At 40.6% G+C, this 25213-nt stretch overlaps 1 protein-coding gene across 1 annotated transcript in view; it reads right to left on the bottom strand.

Moving 5' to 3' along the window:
• ttn.2 (titin, tandem duplicate 2) overlaps window positions 1-25213 on the bottom strand; it is a 247891-nt gene that overhangs the window by 149230 nt on the left and 73448 nt on the right. Inside the window, exons 62-86 of the mRNA XM_085766175.1 lie at window positions 24697-24978; window positions 23578-23856; window positions 23184-23465; window positions 22801-23079; window positions 22135-22422; window positions 20481-20759; window positions 19630-19911; window positions 18045-18323; window positions 16742-17029; window positions 15586-15873; window positions 14750-15040; window positions 12071-12358; window positions 10328-10438; window positions 9276-9561; window positions 6514-6697; window positions 6342-6425; window positions 5188-5455; window positions 3778-4041; window positions 2644-2853; window positions 2459-2536; window positions 2334-2360; window positions 1482-1538; window positions 1301-1345; window positions 1052-1105; window positions 248-304 (exon numbers count right to left, since the gene is read on the bottom strand). Of these exons, the coding sequence (XP_085622301.1) occupies window positions 248-304; window positions 1052-1105; window positions 1301-1345; window positions 1482-1538; window positions 2334-2360; window positions 2459-2536; window positions 2644-2853; window positions 3778-4041; window positions 5188-5455; window positions 6342-6425; window positions 6514-6697; window positions 9276-9561; window positions 10328-10438; window positions 12071-12358; window positions 14750-15040; window positions 15586-15873; window positions 16742-17029; window positions 18045-18323; window positions 19630-19911; window positions 20481-20759; window positions 22135-22422; window positions 22801-23079; window positions 23184-23465; window positions 23578-23856; window positions 24697-24978 (5130 nt within the window). The remainder of the gene's footprint in view (window positions 1-247; window positions 305-1051; window positions 1106-1300; window positions 1346-1481; window positions 1539-2333; window positions 2361-2458; window positions 2537-2643; window positions 2854-3777; window positions 4042-5187; window positions 5456-6341; window positions 6426-6513; window positions 6698-9275; window positions 9562-10327; window positions 10439-12070; window positions 12359-14749; window positions 15041-15585; window positions 15874-16741; window positions 17030-18044; window positions 18324-19629; window positions 19912-20480; window positions 20760-22134; window positions 22423-22800; window positions 23080-23183; window positions 23466-23577; window positions 23857-24696; window positions 24979-25213) is intronic.

The raw sequence follows: 25213 nt of genomic DNA, 5'->3' as shown, positions 1-25213 counted from the left end.
AAACAGCATGCATGGTTGGGAAATCAGAAAAATCAGTTGAATCACAAACTTAAAAAGCACTTGTTGAGCAACCGACAGTTATACAAAGGGAAGTAATGAGCCTCAGTCTGAGAGGTTAATATATAAACAGAGGAAGAATTAAAGGACAAAAGGAAAACAGCCTGTTAAGTTAAGAGAGAGCCATGGTTAAAAGAGCGGCTCAGACACAGAGGGGTTAAGACACAGGTGTCCTTCACTCATCTGATACCTTTGGTTGTGGACACCTGTTGCGTTACCGTCTCCTCTGTCCAGCTCTGATACTCGACTGCGTGTGTGACGATCACAACAGTGACAGAACACAACAAACGTGAGGAAAACACTTTGTGCTCTGTGACAAAAAACTCACGACGTCACTTCACAGTTCAAGGAAGTCAAAGTCTTGTCGTTTTCAGTTAATAGGGTCAAACTTAATTAAACATTTCTTTCCAAAACATCCGCTCTTTGATTTTGAACAGGCCAGGGGGCGGCTTGATCATTTTACTTTTCTAAAATATAAATGAAGTTGACTTGTGTCTCTACTAACACAGAGTTCAGTCTGGAAGCTACAAACCAACTCTGTGTTTAAACTGTGACATTTAACTTCTTGGATCGACAAGATGGAAGACTTTGACTGTGAAACGACAACATAGCTTGAAGTTATTGGTGAGAGAAATGATGATGAAGAAATGGAAGTTTGGATGTTTGTTAAAAAAGTGAAAAAAGAAAAAAACATTCCAAAACCTCAGACAAACAAACAAACAAACAACACGAATGACCAACAAGTACAAAGACAGAAGGAAATCTACACCTATACCTTTACAAAGATAGAGATCTGTCTGTCTGTCTGTCTGTCTGTCTGTCTGTCTGTCTGTCTATCTATCTATCTATCTGTATTGATCTGGGTTTAATAATGATGATCTCAAGGAACTTCCTAGTAAAATAAAGTTTAAATAAAGTAATAATGGTGATGATGAAGATGATGATGATGATGATGGAGAGGATGAATAGAAAAAGAAGAAACAACACGTCGTACCTCTCTGCTCCACCTTCACCTCCTCTTCATAGTGATATGTAAATTCAGCTGATTCTTGAAAAAAACAAAAATGTTTTTGTTGTTTTGTAAACAAGAAAAAAAGAAATATTTTGACTGGATTAGTTTGTTTGACATCGGTTAAAGGTAAAGGTTAAATAAGATGTTGACTGTCATGTCAAACTGATGTTAATCAGTTGTTGTTGATGATGGAGGAGGTGAGCAGACCAAGTAGAGAAACACAGTAAATACCTTTATGTGCAACCGCTTCTTCATAATGATAGAATTCAGCAGATTCTTTAAAAGACAAAAAAAACACGTCCAGTTCATTTAGATTTTTAATTTGCTTCACATGTTGGAGTTTTTGTTTTGGTCTGAACTCAATGAATCATAAAGAGTTGTTTCCAAACCTAAAGCTAAATTCTCCCCTTACCTTGAATTGCCACTGATGAGGGCACTTCAGGCCTCTGAACTGAGGAGTCTGGGACATCTATAGAATACGGAATATGGTTCATACCAACACTTTATTTTAAAGAAACTACCATAATTATTGAAGGAAAAGTGAGCCTGCATGTACAGTAGTATCAAAAACATGAATAATTGGCATTCTGACATTTTGGTAAATCCTCTTGCTCCTCAGCTTTGTGGGAGGCAGAAGATACAGACACCATACCATCAACCTGGTACATATCACCATACTAAAGCAAGTCTAAATCACTGCAAAAACTCAAAATATTTCCAAGAATATGTCTTATTTCTTGTCAAAATGTCTCATTTCTAGTCAAAACTAATCTCTTTTCACTTAAAATAAGACTCATCACATAAAAATGAACTTGTTTTTAAACAGTTTTAACTTGTTTCAAGCTAATTTTTACTTAAAATAAGTAGAAAAATCTGCCAGTGAGTTTTTTGAGCTTGTAATAAGAAAGAAAAACTTGCTCCACTGGCAGATTCTTCTACTTATTTCAAGTGAAAATCTGCTTTAAAGAAGTAAAAGGTGTCTAAAAACAAGCTACTTTTTAATGTGATGTAATGTGCGTATTTTAAGTAGAATGAGATTTGTTTTGACTAGAAATAAGACAAATATTCTTGGTAAGATTTTGAGTTTTTGCAGTGTACTAAGAATGGATATGCTAATTGTTTGTAGTTACTATCCTAAGAGCATATCCTGGATGGTGTCAAAGTAAGCAGCAGTTTCCTGTCTCTGCTGAAGACGAAGAACAAGAGGATTTCCTGATGTGTCCCCTGAATAAAGTTGTTATACTCTAGAAAGTAAAATACTCACCGAAAGGTACCATTGCTAATTCAATTTCTGTGAAAAGGGGGGAAGAGTGAACAACGCGTTACAAACTGGAACCAACAAAAAGCTGAACAGAAACAGAAAAAGTGGCGCCTGACTAGGAACTGTACCTTTGCCAGACAAATAAAGCTCAGCTGTGCTCTTAGCCTCTCCTCTGGGCTCCAACCTCACAATCACTGAGTACACGCCTACATGGGATTAGTAATGAAGACGTTTAATACTCAATAATAAAAACAAATTTGGAGAAAAAAAAATCTGTTGGGCCTCTGGGGTTCCATCATGGCGCTCTACACACCTTCGTCTTCGATGGTCACATTTCGGATGACCATGAAATGTCTTCGGCCCTCGCTTGTGAAGTTGTACTTAGGGCTCTCTTTCAGTTCCCAGGTGTCTTTGTACCACGAAACAATAGCGTTGTCGAAGGACACCTCGCACTCAAAGGTGGCCGACTGCCGCTCGTTGACTTCGACGTTGTGGATGCGTTTGGTGAAATGAATTTGTTCAGCTAGAACAGATAAAGACGTGAATGGGTAAAAAAACGTGTTTGGCATCACAACTGGGAATGTAATGACAATAGCTGAATGGTAGTTCTCATCGACACAACATCCACAGGTGTTAGAAATAAATGAGGATCAGAGGAATGTTTATGGGATGGTTATGATGACTGGTTGTTTGGGGGGGAGGGGGGGATATGAGTCGGAACTGATGTAAGCACTGCAAAAACTCAAAATCTTACCAAGAATATTTGTCTTATTTCTAGTCAAAACAATCTCATTCTACTTAAAATAAGACTCATCACATTAAAAAGTAGCTTGTTTTTAGACACTTTTTACTTCTTTCAAGCAAATTTTCCACTTTAAATAAGTAGAAAAATCTGACAGTGGAGCAAGTTTTTCTTTCTTATTACAAGCACAAAAAACCTGCTTTCACTGGCAGATTTTTCTACTTATTTCAATTGAAAATTAGTTTGAAACAAGTGAAAATGATCTAAAAACAAGTTCATTGTTAGGTGATGAGTCTTATTTTAAGTGGAAAGAGATTAGTTTTGACTAAAATTGAGACATTTTGACAAGAAATACGACAAATATTGTCGGAAAGATTTTGAGTTTTTGCAGTGTTTGCGGGGGAGGAGGGGGGGGTGGATTTGAGTCGGAACTGATGTAAGAAGACAACGAATGAGATGATGGCGGACGTTTTTTTTTGCAAGAAGAGAATCCGGGAGAGGAGTGAAGTGGTGAAGAATGTTAAGACAGAGGAGGAGGAGGAGGACAAGTTCCACAAGAAAGAGACAAAAAAAAGAGGAAAAAATCTTCCAACATTAGTCGCAGAGCTTTGATGGGGGAAGAACTCTGAAGAGGTTAGTCAACGGGCAGAGCATCCACCACCACCACGTCTAGAAGGTTTCACCAAGGTTTCACCGTGTACAAACCTTCCACCCAGAGATCGGCCGAGGACTCGAGGTGCTGGAACCGGCAGCTGTATCGGCCCTGGTCTTCAGGCTTCAGGTCTCTGATCAGAAGCTTCTGAACCTTGTGTTTCACCTCGGACGAGTACCTGCCCTTCATCTCTAACTGCGAGCCATTTTTAAACCACTGCGCCTCTACATTAGGGATGGACAACTGACAAGACAGAGTGCAACACGACTGTCCCTCCTTACCCGATGTGTCCTGCAGGTGCTTCTCAACCTCCGGCTCTGCAAGACAAAAAACCCCATTGGCATCAGTCAGAAAGAAGGGTTAAATGTCATTAAACTCTCTGGAAGCTTAGACATAGGCTAGTACTATCCACCACTTTATTTTCCCATGATCCATCGCGTCACACCACAACGGAAGTCGGTTTTAGTAGCATTCTAGCGAGCGGCTAACTGGTAGCGTTAGCCACCGGTGTACACTGCAAAAACTCAAAATCTTACCAAGAATATTTGTCTTATTTCTAGTCACAATGTCATTTCTAGTCAAAACAAATCTCATTCTACTTAAAATAAGACTCATCACATTAAAAAGTAGCTTGTTTTTAGACACTTTTTACTTCTTTAAAGCAGATTTTCACTTGAAATAAGTAGAAGAATCTGACAGTGGAGCAAGTTTTTCTTTCTTATTACAAGCACAAAAAACTTGCTCCACTGTCAGATTTTTCTACTTATTTCAAGTGAAAATGTGATTGAAATAAGTAAAAAGTGTCTAAAAACAAGCTACTTTTTAATGTGATGAGTCTTATTTTAAATATAATGAGATTTGTTTTGACTAGAAATAAGACAAATATTCTTGGAAAGATTTTGAGTTTTTGCAGTGCATGGCGACACCCAGCATCATTCTCCGGAAAGTGGTGGATAAAACAGTTGCTGTACACTGCAAAAACTCAAAATCTTTCCAAGAATATTTGTCTTATTTCTTGTCAAAATGTCTCAATTTTAGTCAAAACTAAACTCTTTCCACTTAAAATAAGACTCATCACCTAAAATTAACTTGTTTTTAGATCATTTTCACTTGTTGCAAACAAATTTTCAATTGAAATAAGTAGAAAAATCTGCCAGTGAAAGCAAGTTTTTTATGCTTGTAATATGAAAGAAAAACTTGCTCCACTGTCAGATTTTTCTACTTATTTCAAGTGGAAAATTTGCTTGAAAAAAGTAAAAAGTGTCTAAAAACAAGCTGCTTTTTAAATCTGATGAGTCTTATTTTAAGTATAATTAGATTTATTTTGACTAGAAATAAGACATTTTGACTAGAAATAAGAAAAATATTCTTGGTAAGATTTTGAGTTTTTGCAGTATGCATTCTCCGTAAAGTGGTGGATAGACCAGATGCTGTCCGTGTGGATGGAGGGAGTGGGTACCGACCTGTGACGGTGAGCTTGGCGCTGGAGATGTGCGGGCCACAGACCACCCGGTAGTTGCCCTGGTCGGACGACTGGCACTTCTTGATCTTGAGCAGGTGGCGGTCGCCGCTGATGCTGATGTCGTACTTGTCTCCGGTGTCCAGTTTCTGCGTGCCCTTGTACCAGGACAGGGTGATCTCTGGGTAGTTGATCTTCACCTCACACTCAAACACCGCCACCTTGTTGGTGAAGACGGCCTGGTCGGAGATGTCCTTCACCACGGTGACGGGCTGCAGGAGAGACCACAGAGTTATCCCCTCAAGTCCACAATACCACTGTTGTTTGTTTCTGGCAGGCATTTTAGATTTAGTCTTAGTCTTTTTGACGAAAATACTTATTAGTTTTAGTCAATTTTAGTCATTTCTATATGAATGTTTGCTCTGGTTAAAATTATGACATTTGTGCATAGACTGTAAAAAGAATGGACGTAGCGTCTGTGACGTCACCCATTGGTTCTGGGGAGTCGTTTTTGTGACTCCAACATGGCGGCCTGAACAGCGCCATGTTGGATTGGCCGGCCGAGAACCCGCCCACTGGCCTCGAAGCAGCTGTCCACGGAGCTGCTCGGACCTGTCACTCAACGTTTCCGCGCCCTAATTGGCCAGAATTTTAACCTAATAACAGTAAAACGGTAGAGTTAAAAAAAAATTCACCCCCCTCAGAGTGTGTGCGGGGGTAGAAACTATCGGTTGAGACGAAAAAACGTTCTGACACCAGGCTTTTAACATGTTTACTGAGGATGTAAAGTCGGCGATTTTAACATGGGGGTCTATGGGGAATGCTCCCTTCTGACACCAGCCCCCAGAGGAATTCGAGGGGATTGCAGTTTTTTGAACGCGGAAGTGAGCTTCACTTCTCAGACCGACAACTGCCCCCTTGCATTTGTGTTGTTAGGGTCAGTTTCAACTCCGTTATAATGATTAGATCAATAATAATTAGAGTTAAAACTAGAATTGTGCAAATCCAACTTTTTCATAGATGGAACCAAGAGATGAGAAACGAATGGAATGATAAGTAATTGATTTTAGTGTGTTTTAAGACTCGGGTCAAAACTGACCCTAACACAATACCAAGAGAAACACCTCAACACATGACAAACAGTCGATCTGTCCTGACCTCTGTCCGCTCCATCCTCTTCTGCAGATCGGCCACAAGTCGGGCCATGTCCTCATCAGACTCTCTGTCTCCACGTTCCACTTCCTGTCGTCAACAACAACAACAATATTCAGCACAACATCCATGCACATGAAGACACCAGAGACGTCTTGTTGATGGTGCAGAGTTTTACCGGTCTTCCACTTTCTTCTGCCTTCTCCTTCTTCAGCTGCTCGATGGCCTGCAGCAGGCCGCGGTAGTCGGTGATGCCGTACATTCGGGCGTATTTCTCATACTCTTTGGGGTCCACGTTCCTCAGCAGCTCCACAATGTCAATGTCTTTCTCCTCCTGGGGACTCTTCTGCTTCGATGGAGTCCTGAGGAAACCAGAGCGGTCCAGAGATTAAAGCAAGTTAGAGCAAACAGTATCAGCTAAAAAAATGGTTTGATATTAATAAGTTATCATTAAATGAAAAGAAAACAAAATGTATGGTGTTTAGTGGTGCTACACTGCAAAAACTCAAAATCTTTCCAAGAATATTTGTCTTATTTCTTGTCTAATTTCTAGTCAAAACTAACTTCTTTATAAAACAAGGGACATGTTGAATAAGAAATGTCTTCATATTTTATATTATTCTTTTATATTTCCATATTTGACGTACTGTATTGAAGTCTGGGGAAATGTTTATAAAACAAACATAGACCCTATAATCAAACTTCAAAAAAGAGTCATTAGAATAATAAACAAAGAGTGCTATTGTGAACCTACCAACCCACTATTTATAAGATCTAATGCATTAAAGCAGAACTTTGCAAGTCGGCCGGAAATAGCTCGCTCCTTCGTTGGTTTCTCTTTTTTTCCCTCTCCGGAGCTCCCCCACAGTTCTGGGAGGCACATGTCACTGTCGTAAAACCTCGCCGCCGCCACCTCCTCCACCCCCCCTACACGTGCTTGTGTTTACTGCTGTTTGCTAAGCCCTGCTAACACCGAGCTAACGCTAACGCTAACACCGAGCTAACGCTATGCTAACACGGAGCTAACGCTAACACGGAGCTAACGCTAATACAGCCACACACAGGCACAAAGACACAGACATACACACACAGGAATAAAGGTTCCAAAACGCGAAGGTGTGTGTGTGTGTGTGTCATGATGTATTACATTATCTTATAAAAGACCCATGGTGTGTGTATCTGTGTTAGCATTAGCTCCCCGTTAGCCACAAGCTGAACTTCATCAGTAAACTTTTCATGTTACCATGGTTTCCTCCGACTTTCCGAACTCAAACCAATCACGATTCGTGACATGCATGACGTCATATGCGTTCTTATCTCGTTTCTCGCGATACTTCTATCCATTGACGAGATTTGTAACACCGAGACGGACGACTGATCTTGCAAGTGCGGTTTTCAGCCAGTGGGGGGTGAGCGCATTGGCCTAGACCCCATTCACTTCATAACAGGTCACTCAACCATCACAGTGACTCTGAGCTACAATAATTACAGCCCAAATCCTGCATAGTTCTGCTTTAAAATGTTCAGATATTGTGTTCCTAAAGACAATGGAAATCATTTTTCGAGTAAAGAACAACAGCCTTCCAGCTTGTATCCTTCAGTTATTTAAATTAAGAAAAGGAAACTATAATTTAAGAGGGTTATTGATTTTTGAAATGTGTAAAGTGAGAACTAATATAAAATACAAATGTGTTTCAGTCTTAGGAGTTAAAATGTGGAATAAGCTCAGTGATGAGTTGAAGACATGTAGTTCTTTGTTGAGTTTTAAGAAAGCCTTGAAATGTAAAATAATGAAAAATTATAAAATACAGTAATGATTACTTTCATCTCATTATTTTGGACTGCTGACATTCTAGGTAATTTAACTTAATAGAGTGTAAAGGAGGATAGGCAAATATAAGCCTTGCACTGCAAAAAACTCAAAATCTTACCAAGAATATTTGTCTTATTTCTAGTCAAAATAAATCTAATTCTACTTAAAATAAGACTCATCACGTTAAAAAGTAGTTTGTTTTTAGACACTTTTGACTTTTTTCAAGCAGATTTTCCACTTTAAATAAATAGAAAAATCTGACAGTGGAGCAAGTTTTTCTTTCTTATTACAAGCACAAAAAACTTGCTTTCACTGGCAGATTTTTCTACTTATTTCAAGTGAAAATTAGTTTGAAACAAGTGAAAATGATCTAAAAACAAGTTCATTTTTAGGTGATGAGTCTTATTTAAAGTGGAAAGAGATTAGTTTGGACTAGAAATGAGACATTTTGACAAGAAATAAGACAAATATTCTTGGAAAGATTTTGAGTTTTTGCAGTGTATAAGCCTTGGGCTTCAGCCTATTCCCTTTTCGGTCACTGTATGATATTTTCTTTTCTTTTTGTGTGTGTGTGTATGGTTGCAATTGTGTATAATATGTGCTGGCTAAACTGTTCACACAGAATGGTTGATTTTGATGTTGGTGTTGTATGACCGAAATAAACAAATTTCAATTCAATTCAAATTCAAACTGCACTGCAAAAACTCAACATCTCACCAAGAATATTTGTCTTATTTCTAGTCAAAACAAATCTACTTCTACTTAAAATAAGACTCATCACCTAAAACTTTACTTGTTTTTAGACCCTTTTTACTTCCTTCAAGCAGATTTTCACTTGAAATAAGTAGAAAAATCTGATAGTGGAGCAAGTTTTTCTTTCTTATTACAAGCACAAAAAAAACTTGTTTTCACTGGCAGATTTTTCAACTTATTTCAAGTGAAAATTAGTTTGAAACAAGTGAAAACTGTGTAAAAACAAGTTAATTTTTAGGTGATGAGTCTTATTTTAAGTGAAAAGAGATTAGTTTTTACTAGAAATTAGACATTTTGACAAGAAATAAGACAAATACTCTTGGAAAGATTTAGAGTTTTTGCAGTGTGTTGTTCCTGGACGGTGACAGACTCACTTCTTCAGTTTGGCTCGGAGGTCTCCCTCCAGCTGAGCCGCCTCTTTCTTCTCGTCCACGTGCATGTCGGCGCTGCACTCGATCTCTCCGTGCTTGTTGGCGGCGACGCACCGGTACTGGCCCGAGTCGGACTTGGTCACCTCTCTGATCTCCAGCTTGGCCTCCTGACCCTTCTGCTCGATGGAGATGCGTCCGCCGTGGTTGATCTGCCTCCACTTGCCCTTCATCCACTTCACACTGGGGATGGGGTCGCCGCCCACCTTAGCGATGAAGGTGGCGGTTCCCTCTGTGGAGCAGCAGGGCAACGGTTAGGGCAAATCAATGTGAATATAACATATTGCAAAAACTCAATATCTTTCTAAGAATATTTGTCTTATTTCTTGTCAAAATGTCTCATTTCTAGTCAAAACTAAACTCTTTCCATTTAAAATAAGACTCATCACCTAAAAATGAACTTGTTTTTAGATAAATCTGCCAGTGAAAGCAAGTTTTTTGTGCTTGTAATAACAAAGTAAAACTTGCTCCAATGTCAGATTCTTCTACTTATTTCAAGTGAAAATAGACTTGAAAGAAGTAAAAAGTGTCTAAAAACAAGCTACTTTTTTATGTATAACTATGTATGTATATGTATAAACATACATATTTTAGGTATAATGAGATTAGTTTTGACTAGAAATAAGACAAATATTCTTGTAAGAGTAACTGTCTTAAAGAATTTGTCGAATTAATAATGATGGAACGTGCAGCCTCAGTACTACATGAACTGTATAGAGATGGACCCTGGATACTTATTAAAAAATACTTAAGTGAGAGGAATACACCTTAAGAGAGACTGTAATAGCCAGTATGTACTATATGACTCCTTGTGTATAGACAGAAACTTAAGCCCACTGGGGAAATGTTGGCACAGTGGTTTTCTAAGTACAATGAAATATGTAATAGTCTAATTCCTGGTGAATGTCTTTGTGTTGTGTGTGAGCAGTATATAAGACAAATATTCTTGATAAGATATTGAGTTTTTGCAGTATATTGTGTGTAAGTTGTCATCTCACTCTCAGTGATGTGGGCAGTTTTGGGCTCTTCGATGAAGAACAGGTTGTCCAGTTTCTTTGATGGAGCTGCAGCCGGAGCTTCAGTAGGAGACGGAGCTGCTCCTGCTTTTTCTACAACACAACAACGTCATGACGGTTAAAAACATAAACAAAAGCGTTCTGTGTTTAGTTTTCGTGTTTTATATGATTGGAGAAAGCGAACAAACCTCAGTTCAACAACTGACAGATATAACAAGTCTGTACGTGAAGCTGCAGCACAGTTCTCACTATGTTTCCAACCCTGTGTGTCTGCATATGTGATCACATTTGACTCCTCTAAATGTTCTTTGTCTTGCTTGTGAGACAGTTTTACTTTATAACTGCTGTTTGTTTAGAAATTAAGTTCATTGTCATTATTAGTACATCACTAGTTTTTAATTGGAAGAAAAGCGTTTTTCTTTGCTGCTCTGCTGTACAATAACATGTAATGACTAAAATCCTCCACCAGGTGGAGCCAACATGATTCAAGCAGCAGCAGCTCAGTTAACCTTCCTCTTGTGTTAGGGGTCGGTTTTTAATGCACAAAGAAACATACAGTAAATGTGTTTATTCCATCAAGGAACCTCTATTTAAACAAAATAAAACAAAAACTTCTTTTTTTGCCACGAAATTCTAAAATGCTCTGGTTAAAATTATGACATTTGTGTTGTTAGGGTCAGTTTCAATTCCGTTATAATGATAAGATCAATAATAATTAGAGTTAAAACTAGAATTATAAGTGCAAATCCAACTTTTTCATGGATGGAACCAAGAGATGAGAAACAAATGGGATGATAAGTAATTGATTTTAGTGTGTTTTACAGCTGATTTAAGACTCGGGTCAAAACTGACCCTAACACAAGAGATGGCAGCAGAAAGCTACAAGAAGAAGATTAAACTGAAGTCAAGGGGTAAACTGACAAAAAAGACCAAAAATATTAAATATACCAACATTTTCATGGATAAGGAAGCCTAACAATGTAACCAAGAGAAGAAAAACATATTGGATGAAAAAGAAATACGTTTTTAGTGTATTTTACAGCTGATTTAAGACACGGGTCAAAACAACCCTAACACAAGAGATAGTAGCAGAGAGACGAGGGGTTAATGAGTTGATTTACTTGTTAAGAAATCCTTAATTAATCATTAATCAATCAGAGGTTTAATTCTGAATGACATTATTACCTGTGTTCACTGAGTTAGACATTAAACTGATGGTGTGAAACTGAGAGATACCAGGCTTCTGAAAACCGCGGAGCTTCAGTGTTGTACACTGCAAAAGCTCAAAATCTTACCAAGAATATTTGTCTCATTTCTAGTCAAAATGTCATTTCTAGTCAAAACATTATGTATATACTGTATGTATATTTATACATATACATACATAGTTATACATTAAAAGTAGCTTGTTTTTAGATCATTTTCACTTGTTTCAAACTAATTTTCACTTGAAATAAGTAGAAAAATCTGCCAGTGAGAGCAAGTTTTTCTTTCTTATTACAAGCACAAAAAACTTGCTTTCACTGGCAGATTTTTCTACTTATTTCAAGTGAAAATTAGTTTGAAACAAGTGAAAATGATCTAAAAACAAGCTACTTTTTAATGTGATGAGTCTTATTTTAAGTAGAATGAGATTTGTTTTGACTAGAAATGAGACATTTTGACAAAAAATTTGACAAATATTCTTGGTAAGATTTTGAGTTTTTGCAGTGTAACATTTCTGACCTTTCACTGTGACTTTGGCTTTGCAGAACTCGCTGCCGGCGTCGTTGGTGGCCTTGCAGAGGTAGTCGCCGGCGTCGTGTCGGGACGCGGGGCTGATCTCCAGACACGCCGTCCCGTCGGAGAAGCTTATCTTGGTGCTTCCGGCTGAGGTCAGGTCCTTCCTGTCCTTCATCCACTGGATCTTGAGCGGGGCGGAGCCGCACACGTGACACCTCAGGCTCATCTTCTCGCCCTCGCTCACGGTCGCCGGTTTGAGAGGGACGTCGAACACCGGAGGCTTCTTGGCCTCTGCAGGAGAGAGGAGCTGCTTTCAGGCCTGAGCTGTGGCACCGAGGAGCCACTGAACAAGACTACGGCCACAACATGGAACACTGAAATAGACCTGGAGGAACTCAAACAAACATCTAAACCCGTTCCACGTCTCCATGTTATACCAGCACAAAACCACTTGATAAAGACCATCACTCAGCCTTTATCACACAAAACCAGCTCTGAATTTCTTTGTCGGCTGGTTTGGCTGGCCTTTCTCTCCCAGCAGAGTGATGTTTCCTCTCTGTTGAGTCAACGGATGTTTCCTCCAGTCACATGTCCAGGCAGAGCCATGGCTGGAAATGTGCTGCTAGCTACTGTATCATCATGTCTGCTGCTGATGTGGTGGAAGAGGAGCATGTGTCTCGTCTGATGGAACAGTATAGCTGCACCCTTCTTCTGTTTTCTAGACTATGATAATGTATCTTCTGTGGACTCATGATTATGTGCCTTCATTGGAAGGCCCCCTGACCGCCATGTTTTTGTTTTGTGTTGTTCGTACAGTTGTATGGAACTAGTGTGTATAGTATGAAAAATGTGATCTGACGGTGTATTTTTTACACACTTCTCTGTTGTTATTTGTTTTTGTATGTCCTCTTTGTAAAATGAAAATCCAATAAAGATATTGTTTGAAAAAAAAAAAGAGGAGCATGTGTAGGTTCAAAAGAGGAGGACCCAGAGCTGAGCCCCCACACTCGTTCAGCACCAGACAGACCCACTCAGGCCAGAAGCATCTGATGATTCCCTGTAGAGCTCAGAGGCCTCATTTATCAAAGAGGGTGTAAAACTGCTACTAAATTTTTGCGTAGGGCGAAAAGACGAAAATGGCGTACACCCAAAATATTTACACCTTTTTCAGATCTATCAAACTGTGCGTACGCACAACTCTCCGCAATTTCTCTTTGATAAATCACACCGGACCCAAGAATGGTGCACATGTGAACACACCTCTTACTCCACCCCCGGAACGCCTAGACACAACCATATATGGTCTGCACGTGCATATTAATTAGCCATGTGCGCTCTGTGGAGCGGCTACAAAGTGACAACAAAGTGACAAAAAAGACAACAGGCGGAGGGTGGGGGAAAGAAAGCGAGATACATGGCATCGGGCAATAAATCAGTCAGAAAAATGATCTTGCATTTTAATAAGCTACAATAAAAACAAAAACCTCCCAAATCTCAACAAAAGGGAGCAGAAAAAGAATAATCTTATGTAATCTTTTTTTTTTTTTTTACCTAGATGTTAAAACAATGTAAAGCAGGATTTCCAGGATAGTTACCATTACTTTGAACGCCTTTCCACTACACAGTTACAGCTCTACTGGACTCGGTTTAGGTCATTTTCCATTACAGCTGAGTCCCTCACAGTTCCTCCTCAGGGCCGCGTTGTCTCACTCTTTATTCTCTCCTCTCGTCAGCTCCAAACACACGTGCACCTCGTTAACTCAGGTGACAGAATAATAACAGTCTCAGTAGCTGTAGATAAGTGTGCGCTGCTGCCGGTGTGTTTTTAAACTTGGCGAGTTTGATCCTTGTCGGACGTCACACTAGAGTGTGTATAAGCAAAAAAGCAAAATCCTCAATCCGCTCTGTTTATCAATTAACATAAAGCCTAGTGTTATTATAGAGCGGGTTGGATTGCCAGCATCAACGGTCCACCACTACCACAATTACTTTAAAAAAATCCTACTGTGCTCTTCTAAATGTACTCCGCTCCTCTCTCCCTCTCACACTGCAGTTCTCTGACTCAGCAGACTCAGCAACGCCAATTCCTCCTGTTCCTCAAAAAAGGTGTAAATCACGGTACACCAGGGTCAAAATGGGTCAAAATGGGTGTAAATGTCCGCTCTTTTCTGCGTCAGGTTTTGGCTTGATAGATCCCAAATTTGGCGGAGAAAAGTGCGTATGCACAAAACGAGGGGAAAAGGGTGTAAAAAAAGGTGTATCCACAATGATAAATGAGGCCCCTGGTCTGTGAGGTTCAGGACTGAGCCGGCTCAGTTTCTACATCTAAGAAGACATGAAGCAGCCAGACTGAACCGTCTGTATGATAAACAACCAGTTTATGTGTCTCATGTTTTAGTAAAGTGAGGACCCTGAGGAGGAAAGAAAGTGTGACTTGAGGTAGAGATTTATATCTCAACGCATCGTTTTTGTTAGTTTGTCTCATTTTTTTTGCTGATTAACAGAGGTGTATAAATAAATTGTGGTAAATTGTTTTGTCTTGATTGACTGAAAACTGACCAAGAGTCCAGGCTCAAAAGATTCAGATTACAAAGAGAAAAGAGAGAAAGAGAAGCATCATATTCATGAATCAACTCGTCCTCCACGTGATGAACTTCTACTCACGGTGCGACTCCGACCCACCTGTGATGCCCACGGTGACGTCGCAGGAAGCTCTTCCAGCTTCGTTGGTTGCCTGGCAGCAGTATGTGCCGCTGTCGCTCAGCTGGCTGCTCTTGATGCACAGCACGGCCACGTTGCTCTTAAAGCTGATGTCAAACCTGTCGGAGCCGTGGATCTCGGCGCTGTCTTTGAACCAGCTGACGGACATGGGCTGCGAGCCGGACACGCGGCCCTCGATCTTCACCAGTTTGCCCTCCATGTCTTCAATGTGCTCGGAAGGTTTTTTGGTGAACACCGGAGGATTTTTACGCTCTGAAAACAAGACGAGGAAGTGTTGGTGAGGACGGGGAGCTTTCTTTCCTCCCACACAAAGAAACGCCCCTGAAGGGGGCTTGAGTGTTTAAGAAGAGAACACTGCAAAAACTCAAAATCTTACCAAGAATATTTGTCTTATTTCTATTCAAAACAAATCTCATTCTACTTAAAATAAGACTCATCACATTTTAAAAAGCAGCTTGTTTTTAGACACTTTTTACTTATTTCAAGCAAATTTTCCACTTTAAATAAGTAGAAAAATCTGACAGTGGAGCAAGTTTTTCTTTCTTATTACAAGCACAAAAAATTTGCTTTCACTGGCAGATTTTTCTACTTATTTCAAGTGAAAATTTGTTTCAAACAAGTGAAAATGATCTAAAAACAAGTTAATTTTTAGATGATGAGTCTTATTTTAAGTGGAAAGAGATTATTTTTGACTAGAAATGAGACATTTTGACAAGAAATAAGACAAATATTCTTGGAAAGATGTAGAGTTTTTGGAGTGAAGGCCGGATGAGCCGAGCGTGGCCCAACTTAAATACCTTTGACAGCGACGTCAGAGGAACAAGAGTCCTTCCCCATGTCGTTAGAGGCATGGCAGAAGTATCTGCCCGTGTCGGCTTTGTCTGCCTTCACTATAGTCAGGTGGGGCGTGTTGTCCACACAGCTGGTCTTATAGTTGCCCCCTGAGCGGATGTCTTTATGGTCTTTGGACCATGTGACTTTGATGGGGCCTGAGCCGGTCATGTGACACTCCAGCTCAACGCTGTCGCCCACGGTTACCTCCTGTGGTGACAACTTCCTGTCAAAGACCGGAGGGTATCTGGGTTCTGCAGGTCCACGACAGAGCAGGAAGAAGGTGAGGCCACCACAAGAAGAACAAGAAGAACAACAACACAACATTTCAATCATCTGCTCTCTCTCTCTTTACTTTAGTTACTTTACTGCACTCTACTCAGTTAAAGGGATAGTAGCATTTTCTTTAAGTGGGGTTGTATGATCTACAAATAGCCCCTAAGTACTTTAATTGCAGTAGAAGACTCTCTGCACTCCTCCCGTTAGCAACGCCAGCCCATAGCCCTGCCCAGAGATTTACAACATACAGTGTTGTGAACAGACCCAAAGTAACGGCCTATTTTCACGGCCTAAAAGAGGTTTTACCTGAAAAAAAATACACAGTTCCATTGTTCGCTATAATATTTTTTTTTCCAGCCCTTCAAAGTGCAGGAAAAACACAGTTTTTATTTGGACCTAACCAACTGCTGATCGGCGGGCACTAACCCTGGGCGGAGGGATACATGAGTTGGTTAGGTCCAAATAAAAACTGTGTTTTTCCTGCACTTTGAGGGGCTGGAAAAAATTATATTATAGCAAACAATGGAACACTCTGGTGGACAATTTGTGAGCTGCACATTCACCACGCTATGAGAAAATAACAGAACGTTACCAGACAGAGTTGTTTTAGAGGGAAATTCATGCAAAACCGCTGATGCAGGTTGCCTTCAGGGACAGTTTTTCATCAAGCAGACTCTGTATTTACCCTGTATTTACCTCGAAAACGGCTCCGTAATTAAAGGTAAAGAACCTACAGCTATGACTATAGCGATTATGGCAATGGGCCAATTTGCCAAAATGTTGAACTATCCCTTTAAATCATCCTCACTGAACCAGTCAGTCTCTCTCTCATGCTCCACAGACCTTGCAGGGTGAGTTTGGCTCTGCAGGAGGCGGAGCCAACGCTGTTAGTGGCCACACAGGTGTACTCTCCAGAGTGCCTCATCTCACCGCGGCTGATCTCTAGCACGGCCGTGTTATCATCGTACAACATGGAGAACTCCTCTCCCTGCCTCAGAGGCTCGCCGTCTTTCAGCCACGACACCTCGATAGGTGAAGAACCGGCGACACGGCACTCGAACCTGACAGCCTGACCCTCTGTCTGCTGCAGGCTGGTGATTTTCTTGGGGAAGGACGGAGGCGTTTTGGCCTCTGGAGGAGACATGACAGGGACAATTTAGCTTTCATCTTGAAACAACTGCTCTAAAGATAAGATAAGATAAGATAAGATAAGATAAGATAAGATAAGATAAGATAAGATAAGATAAGATAAGATAAGATAAGATAAGATAAGATAAGATAAGACAAGATAAGACAAGACAAGACAAGACCAGATTTCCCCACAATGGGGAATTTTACAGGGTTGCAGCAGCAGACAACAACAAAGAAATGCATAGTACAGATAATAAATAGGAGATAGCAATAGCAGTAAAAAAAAAAAAAAGAAAGCCGTATTTGTAATAGAGTATGATTAAGTAGAAAAAAATAAATAAGAAAAAATATATACACATTCCAATCTTGTCAACAACTTCCACCAGGTGGAGTGGACATCCCAGGACAGAGCTGGACTTCTTGATCAACTTGTTCAGTCTCTTCCTGTCCACAGCTAAGATGTTGCTCCTCCAGCAGACCACTCCATAGGAAAGACTATATCAGTGGTTCTCAAAGTGTGGCCCGGGGACCCCCAAGGGTCCTTGAGAGGGTTCAAGGGGGTCGCCAACTTTTTCTTGAAATTTTTTTATCACTTTTTATAGAACTTGTTCGAAAACTTTTTTGAGACAGTTTTTAAAAAAAGAAAACATTTTACCACTTTTTTCTAGAATTGTTTTTGAGAAACTTTCTAGAATTATCTAGAATCCTTTTTTTTAAAGAAACTTTTGTTGTTTACCCTTTTTTTCTCAGAATTTTTACCACGTTTTCTAGAAATGTTAAAACGTTTTCCAGAAATGTTTCTTCAATATTTCCAAAAATGCATGCTATTGGCCCTAACATTGACTAAAAAAGTAATGTTCTTCAGTCTCAAACAAATATTTGTGTTTGCTTCAAAATGTTGTCCAATGGGGGTCCATGGTCTAATTTTTGTCAATTTAGGGGGCCTTGATGTAAAAAAGTTTGAAAACCACTGGACTACATAATTCAAACATGAGGCTTTAAACACCGTGTTTACCTTGCACATTCAGTTTGCAGGTGGAGGAGGCGGCGCCGATGCGGTTCTCGGCTTTGCAGGTGTACTCTCCGATGTCGGCCTTGGACGCTTTGCTGAGCTTCAGACAGGCAACGCCCTTCGAGTACTCCAGCTTGCAGGTCGGGCTGGACCGGACTTTGCCGTCCGCCTTGAACCAGGACACCTTGATCTCAGGTGTTCCTGCAACCTGACACTTCAGACACACGGCGTCTCCAGCCGTAACCTCCATGGGCTCCAGAGACTCGACAAAGTACGGCGGCTCTGCAGGCAACAGACATGAACCATTAAAACGAACCAGGAGAAATGATGTCTGCTGGTTGCAGATACTGGACCAATCAGAGCCAAGAACCTGCCCAACACCATTTATCGACTTTTATTGTTTGGAAAATTAAGAATAACTGAGGCTTCAAAAATCATGTTGATTATGTTATATTTTAAATGATGATACTTATTTGAATCTAAAATTTTACATGAAGAGAGTACTGTTCGCGGGACTAACCGCAGCAAAGAAAATGTTGATAAAGAGATGGAAACCACCACATGTTCTAAACGTGTCTCTGTGGAAAGTATCATTTTATGAAATTCTGTTATTAGAAATCTCCAGTGCCCGAGTTCAAATGGCAAAGACAGAAACTATACAAAATTTGGAATTGGCAGCTGAGGAAGTTAAAGCTTTGTTTTGAGGCTACTTGAATGTACCTGAGAATGTATATTTACAATGTGTGTATTTTATTTTATTTATTTTCTTATTTTCTTTTTCTTTTTCTTTCATGTAATGGTTTTCATAATTTCATGTTACCCTCATGATAGGGGGAGGAGTAAGGGGTATAGATCACAAAAAAAAAAAAAAATCGTGTTGACTTTCTCTAAACATATTCAGTGTTCATTCCAGATCTAACTTACAAAAGGTTCCTAACTTAAAATTATTTCTACCTATGAGTGACTTCAAGTGTATTATAAAGAATGCATTGAGGGAAGAGTGTCATTGTTCTCGTATGAACTATGTGTGAGTATCTGAGTTTTGTTTTATTGTTTATTTTATATCTTGTATGGACTGATTTTACATGGCTGCTACCTTGGCCCGGTCTCTCTTGTAAAAGAGATCTCAGATCTCAATAGGACATTCATTCATTCATTCATTTTCTATACCGCTTATCCTGCACTAGGGTCACGGGTGAGCTGGAGCCTATCTCAGCTGACTTTGGGCGAGAGGCGGGGTACATCCTGGACAGGTCGCCAGTCTATCGCAGGGCTAACACATATAGACAGACAACCATTCACACTCCCATTCACACCTATGGACAATTTAGAGTCGCCAATTAACCTAACCTGCATGTCTTTGGACTGTGGGAGGAAGCCGGAGTACCCGGAGAGAACCCACGCATGCACGGGGAGAACATGCAAACTCCACACAGAAGGGTCCCAGCCGGCCGGCGGGTTCGAACCCAGAACCCTCTTGCTGTGAGGCAACAGTGCTAACCACTGCACCACCGTGCCGCCAATAGGACATCCTGGTTAAATAAAAGATTCACTTCAGTGTCACTCAGCAAACAGAGGTTGAACTCACCAAGGATGGACACAGCTGCCTCACATGCGTCCTTTCCAGCATCGTTGGACACTTCGCAGCTGTAGCTTCCCGCTGCTTCCTTGTCGTCTGTGCTGAGACACTCCAGGATGCAGGAGCTTTCCGTCGTGGTGATGTTGTATTTGTAAGAGGCAAAGATCTGCTGTCCGTCTTTGTACCAGTTCACTGTGATCTTGGGAGTTCCGGTGTACGTGCACTCCAGCGTTAATGCTTTTCCCTTCTCAACTGACACGTCTTTCAGCTTCTTGGAGAAGGCTGCAGGCTCTGAGGGACGAGAGCAACCAGAAACAAAATTAACCTTCCACCTGTGTTGCGGTCGCCTTCTGACCCGTTTTTTTTTTTTTCGACCCCGTTATAATAAGAACAAGTGCAAAACCTACCTTTTCATGGACAAGGAAGCCTAACAATGTAACCAAGATATGAGAAACAAATGGGATGATAAATAATTGTTTGTAGTGTGTTTTACAGCTGATTTAAGACTCGGGTCAAAACTGACCCTAACACAAGAGATGGTAGCAGAAAACTAACAAGAGGAAGGTTAAATTGAAGACAAGAGGCCCATGGGGCTCACACCAAAATATTAAAACCAACATTTTCATGGATAAGGAAGCCTAACAATGTAACCAAGAGAAGAAAAACAAGTTGGATGAAAGGTTTTTTAGTGTATTTTACAGCTTATTTAAGACACGGGTCAAAACCGACCCTCGCAAAAGAGATAGTAGCAGAAAGCTAACACAAGAAAAACTGATGAGTCTGATCTCTACTACATTGTGCAAATGTAAAGGCAGTGAATCCACAGAACAACAGAGGAAACAACTTAATGTGCAACCAACCTTTGACAGCGAGATTTACGGGGCAGTTTTCCTTTCCCGCGTCATTAATTATCTGACAAGTGTACTCTCCTGCGTGAGATTTGTCCACATTGAAAATCTCCAGAAGAACCTGGTTATCCTTCAGGGAGAACTGGCAGCCCTGTCCGGACAGCATCTCCTTCGTTCCTCTGAACCACTTGAGCTTTAGTGGGGCGCTGCCTTTCACCATGGCTGAGAAAGTCACGTTAGAACCGGGCATCGCCTCCACCGGCTGCGGTGGCACCACGAAAGACGGAGGTTCTGGATACAGAAAGTCAACATGTTGGAATCTTTGTTTCCTTCAGGCTAATATTTTATGATGCATAAAATCTAAACGGATGAGCCAAAACATTATGACCATCAACTCTAATATCCTGTGCACATGTCCAACCTACTGAGACATGAACTCTGTAACACCTCAGAACAACGGTTCTTGAGAGGGTTCAAGGGGGTCCTCAACCTTTTCTTGAAATTTTACCACTTTTTTCTAAAATTTTTAAAGCAGAAGTAAGCGGAATATTTGTGTTAATATAAGTCTTAATAGTTGTATCTTCCGACAGCAATCACTTACATAGAGTGTTTGGTCTGAAACACGGGTCTGTCAGTCACTCTGCTCTGCTGTAAGCCGAGGAGAAAACTTTCCTTGTATCCTACAACCTTTATCCAATGAGGAGAGAGAACGGCATAAAGGGGCGGTCCTCTCTGTGTGTGCAGCCAAGAGATGCGCGTGAATGTGGTGACGTAGGGACGAGGGCGGGGACTGCTAACTCCATCGGCTGACAGGAAGTTAGCCAAAACCACCGGATCGCTTACTTCTGCTTTAACTTCTTTTTCTGGGAGAAATTTTTACCACTTGTTTTATTATTATCATTATTTTTTTCCTTTTTTTGGGGGAGAAATTTTACCATGATTTCTAGATTTTTTTTTTTTTTTTGAGAAATTTTACCACTTTTTTCTAGAAATGTTTCAACTTCTTTTGGAAAAATTGTAGCACTTTCTTCCAGAAATTTCTCTATAATCTTTGCAAAAATTCATTTTAATTTTATTTTATCTAATTTGAACGTACATTGACTAAGTAAATATTTGTGTATTTCTGGTGTTTGCTTCGAAATTTTGTCCAATGGGGGTCCATGGTCTAATTTAGGGGTCCTTGATGTAAAAAAAAAAAAAAATTGAGAACCACTGCCTTAGAAGGTCCCTGTGGTATCTGGTACCAGTAGATCCACTGAGTCCTGTTAGTTGAGAGGTGGAACCACCAACATTCGTTTACCAGATCCTCTAATCCTCTGTTGGTGGACTCTCACCACAGCATACCAACACTGGCTCCAAGAACATGGGTAGTTACAGTCTAATATATCCCGGACCTTTACATGTGCATTTGTTATCAGATACTGTAATGTTATTAGCTTCATCTGAGTGGTTACAATGTTTTGGCTCATCAGTGTGAATCTCGGCTCAAAACAGAAGCCCCAACAGTCACTCCAACCAGTTGGATCTGAGTTTATCATCTTGATTTAGTCACTGAGCTGTCATTAAATGGTAACTACTCATTTCTATTATAGACCTTCAGCATTAAGAGGGTCTTCATTTAAAACAGTTCTGGCTCTCTGATCATTAAATTCCTGTAGTGACTGACCTTTGACAACCAAGGCAGCTGTGGTTTCACTAGATCCCGCCTTGTTGACAGCTTTGCATTTGTACTCTCCAGAGTCGGACAGCTTCAGTGTGGGCACTTTGAGCGTGCAATTGTTGTCAGTGAAAGAAATATCATAATTTGGTCCACTCTGTATCTCCTCCCCATCATGGTACCATGAGATGGTGAAAGGCGGAGAACCTGACACTTTACACTCCATCTCTCCAGCATTTCCAACAACTGTGTTACAGTCTCTCAACTTTCTTGAGAATGTTGGGGGTATGAGCTTGTCTGTCAGAGAGGAAAAACAGGACAAATACAGCTGTAAATAAGTTTTCATTAACAGGGCTGGGTGTCAAATAATGTTCTTTTCATTCAGAGGTGGCGAAAGTTTTTTCACCAAGTATTGAAAACTGGCACAATGATATGAGTTGAAATAGTTTCTGATTCAAAACTGTGTCAACATCGGACTGAGTTGTATTTAGTGTTTGTCTCGGATAAGTTTGTTTCAACATTTAACAATTGAGAAATTTGGATTTGGTAGTACATTCCCACAAGTTGGAAGATAAAAAAGATAAAAAGATTTTTGTTAAAAAAGATCAGTATCATTGGCAATAACTTGAACATTTTCAAAAGAATATCCAGCCCTAGTAGAGCGAAGACACCAACCTAAAACGGTGAGATTGATTTTACTCAGGTCCTTCCCGACCTCGTTCATAACCTCAAACGTATACTCTCCAGAGTCCACCTTCTCAGCAGACAGAACATTCAGGCTGGAAATCATCCGAGAAAATGAGATTTTGTATTTCCTCCCAGAGGCCAGCTCCACGCCATCCTTGAACCACTTGGGCACGAGCTCTGGGGTTCCGCACACTTTGACCTCAAGGGCGGCGATATCGCCTGCTGTCACGCTCAGAGTGTCGGGCTTGTCCACGATCTTTGCAGGTTCTGGAATCAACAGAGAGGGAGGAGAACATGTTTTCAATCAAACCTGCAAGAGAAGCGGGAAAAACAAAACTGCAAGAGAAAGAGAGAATTATATGTTTACAAACCTAGAACAGTCAAGTTAGCGAAACACTCCACACTCCCAGCATCGTTTCTGAGTTGGCAGGTGTATTTGCCTGCCGTGGTCGCATCGGCTTTAAAGACTTTAAGAGCGACTTGGTTGTTCTCAAAGGTGATTTTCCTGTTGTCACCGTCCCTGAGAATGTGATCCTTGTCTTGAACCCAGGACACAGTAATGGGTTCAGAGCCTTTAACAGTGGCCACAAGGGTCACCTCCTCTCCCAGTATCACTGTCATGTTTGACAGTTTCTTCACAAATGATGGCGGCTCTGAAGAGAGGAGAAAAACAGCGCAAAAGGGAAAGTCAGCAAGGTGCCAAAAGTAATTTAAAATCTAAAACTAAGAATTTTTTTATTTGAAACCATCGCAATTTCTACTGACCTCTGAGATTAACTGTTGTCTGGCAGGTGTCACTTCCTACACTGTTTGACACTTTGCACTCATATTCGCCGACATCTGAGGGCTCTATCCCAATGACATGTAGCGTGGCTGAGCTGCCCTCGCTCACCATCTTATACTTCCTGCTCTCCATCAGAGGTTTCCTGTCTTTGAACCAGGTGACCTGGAACGGAGCTGTACCGCTCATTTCGCAGTACAGACTCACGTCCTTACCCTTCAGCCCCTCAACGGGCTGGGGTACTGTCACAAAAGATGGGGCATCTAAAAGAAGATCAGGAAACTGTTAATCAAGCAAACACCGGAAAAGAATCCATGATCCATGACTAAATCTTAAAGCTGAGACCTGTAACATTTCATGACTAATTGTGCTTTACAGTGGCAGCCCAAAAAACTATGAATGCTTAGTTATCAATGTTTGTGCTTTGTAAAACTTTGTAAAACTGTGTAACTAAGGTGAAGATGAATTTTCCTAGTAGGCACTTGAGCTACAACTGATGTGGTGGAATTGGTAAAGGGGATTTATGGAACTACAGCGATTCTGGAGAGTTTAGGTGAAAGGTTGTCGTGGCTACAAATAAGATGGTCGAGTAGCTGTGAACGATGGGTGTAAAAACAGCTAATGTGCAAGGCTGGAAAGTGGAAGATTGTTGGAACTATAGCTAAATGGCAGATTTGATGTAGTTTGTTGGTATTATAGTGCAGCTGGCAGTGTTTGATGACACTGCAGCAAAACTGTTGACATGGCAAAGTTGATGGAATGACAATGACTTATAGAAAAGCCTATTATATTAAGTATATGTGGAAGATGTGAAAAATTAAATATTTTGCCACCGATCTACTGAATCAGATTTTTCTATTTGCATGTGAAAAATATAAGAGCTGTTCTGTTCTCAAAGCGGGATCTAGTGAAACCACGGAGAAAGTGGAAAAAATGTGTTTCTTTGAGTTTGACAATAGGCCACTGCACTAGGGTGAAATTTAAAGAACTTTAAAAACGTTACAGGATCCAGCTTTAAGCTAATATACACTGAGCAAACAGTGCATCAGAAAGTCAGACCAAAAAATAATAAATGATGGTTAGGAAGTCAGAGAGAGGCTGACCTTTAACGGTAATTGTGCTGCTGCAGCTGACACTACCAGCATCATTCTGAGCCTCACAGGTGTAAACTCCATCATCATCAAAGCTGGTGGAGAGCAGTTCCAGGACTGCTACTGAGTCAACAAATGATGTCCTGTGCTTGTCCCCATCTGTGACTTTAGTCTCGTGTTTGTACCAGGTCACTCTCAGAGGAGCTGTGCCATTGACTTTGCACTCCAGGCGGAGTGAGACACCCCTCTTAACAAACTTAGTAACGGGGAGTTTCAGCACAAACTCTGGTGGTTCTGGAAAGCCAAAATACAGACAAGTTAGTTGCTGGAAGCATTAAGGTAAACTTCAGACTGATGGGTCTGACAGGCAAAAAGTGAGCACATGAGATAAGCCAAAGAGATGAGTTCACAATGAGGTGTTAGCAGAGGCAGGATGGTTGTACAAAATGCAGGTGCAACATGAAGGCAACAAATAGTTGTTGATGAGAAGCTGCATTGGTGGAAAAGCTTCAAATAACAACAATGAAGT

The sequence above is a fragment of the Trachurus japonicus genome, chromosome 21 (genome assembly GCF_045865225.1).
Source record: "Trachurus japonicus isolate A0001 chromosome 21, Traja_1.0".
Taxonomy (NCBI): domain Eukaryota; kingdom Metazoa; phylum Chordata; class Actinopteri; order Carangiformes; family Carangidae; genus Trachurus; species Trachurus japonicus.
Note: the sequence above shows the minus strand (reverse complement) of the source record. Positions and strands in the feature narration are given on the sequence as shown.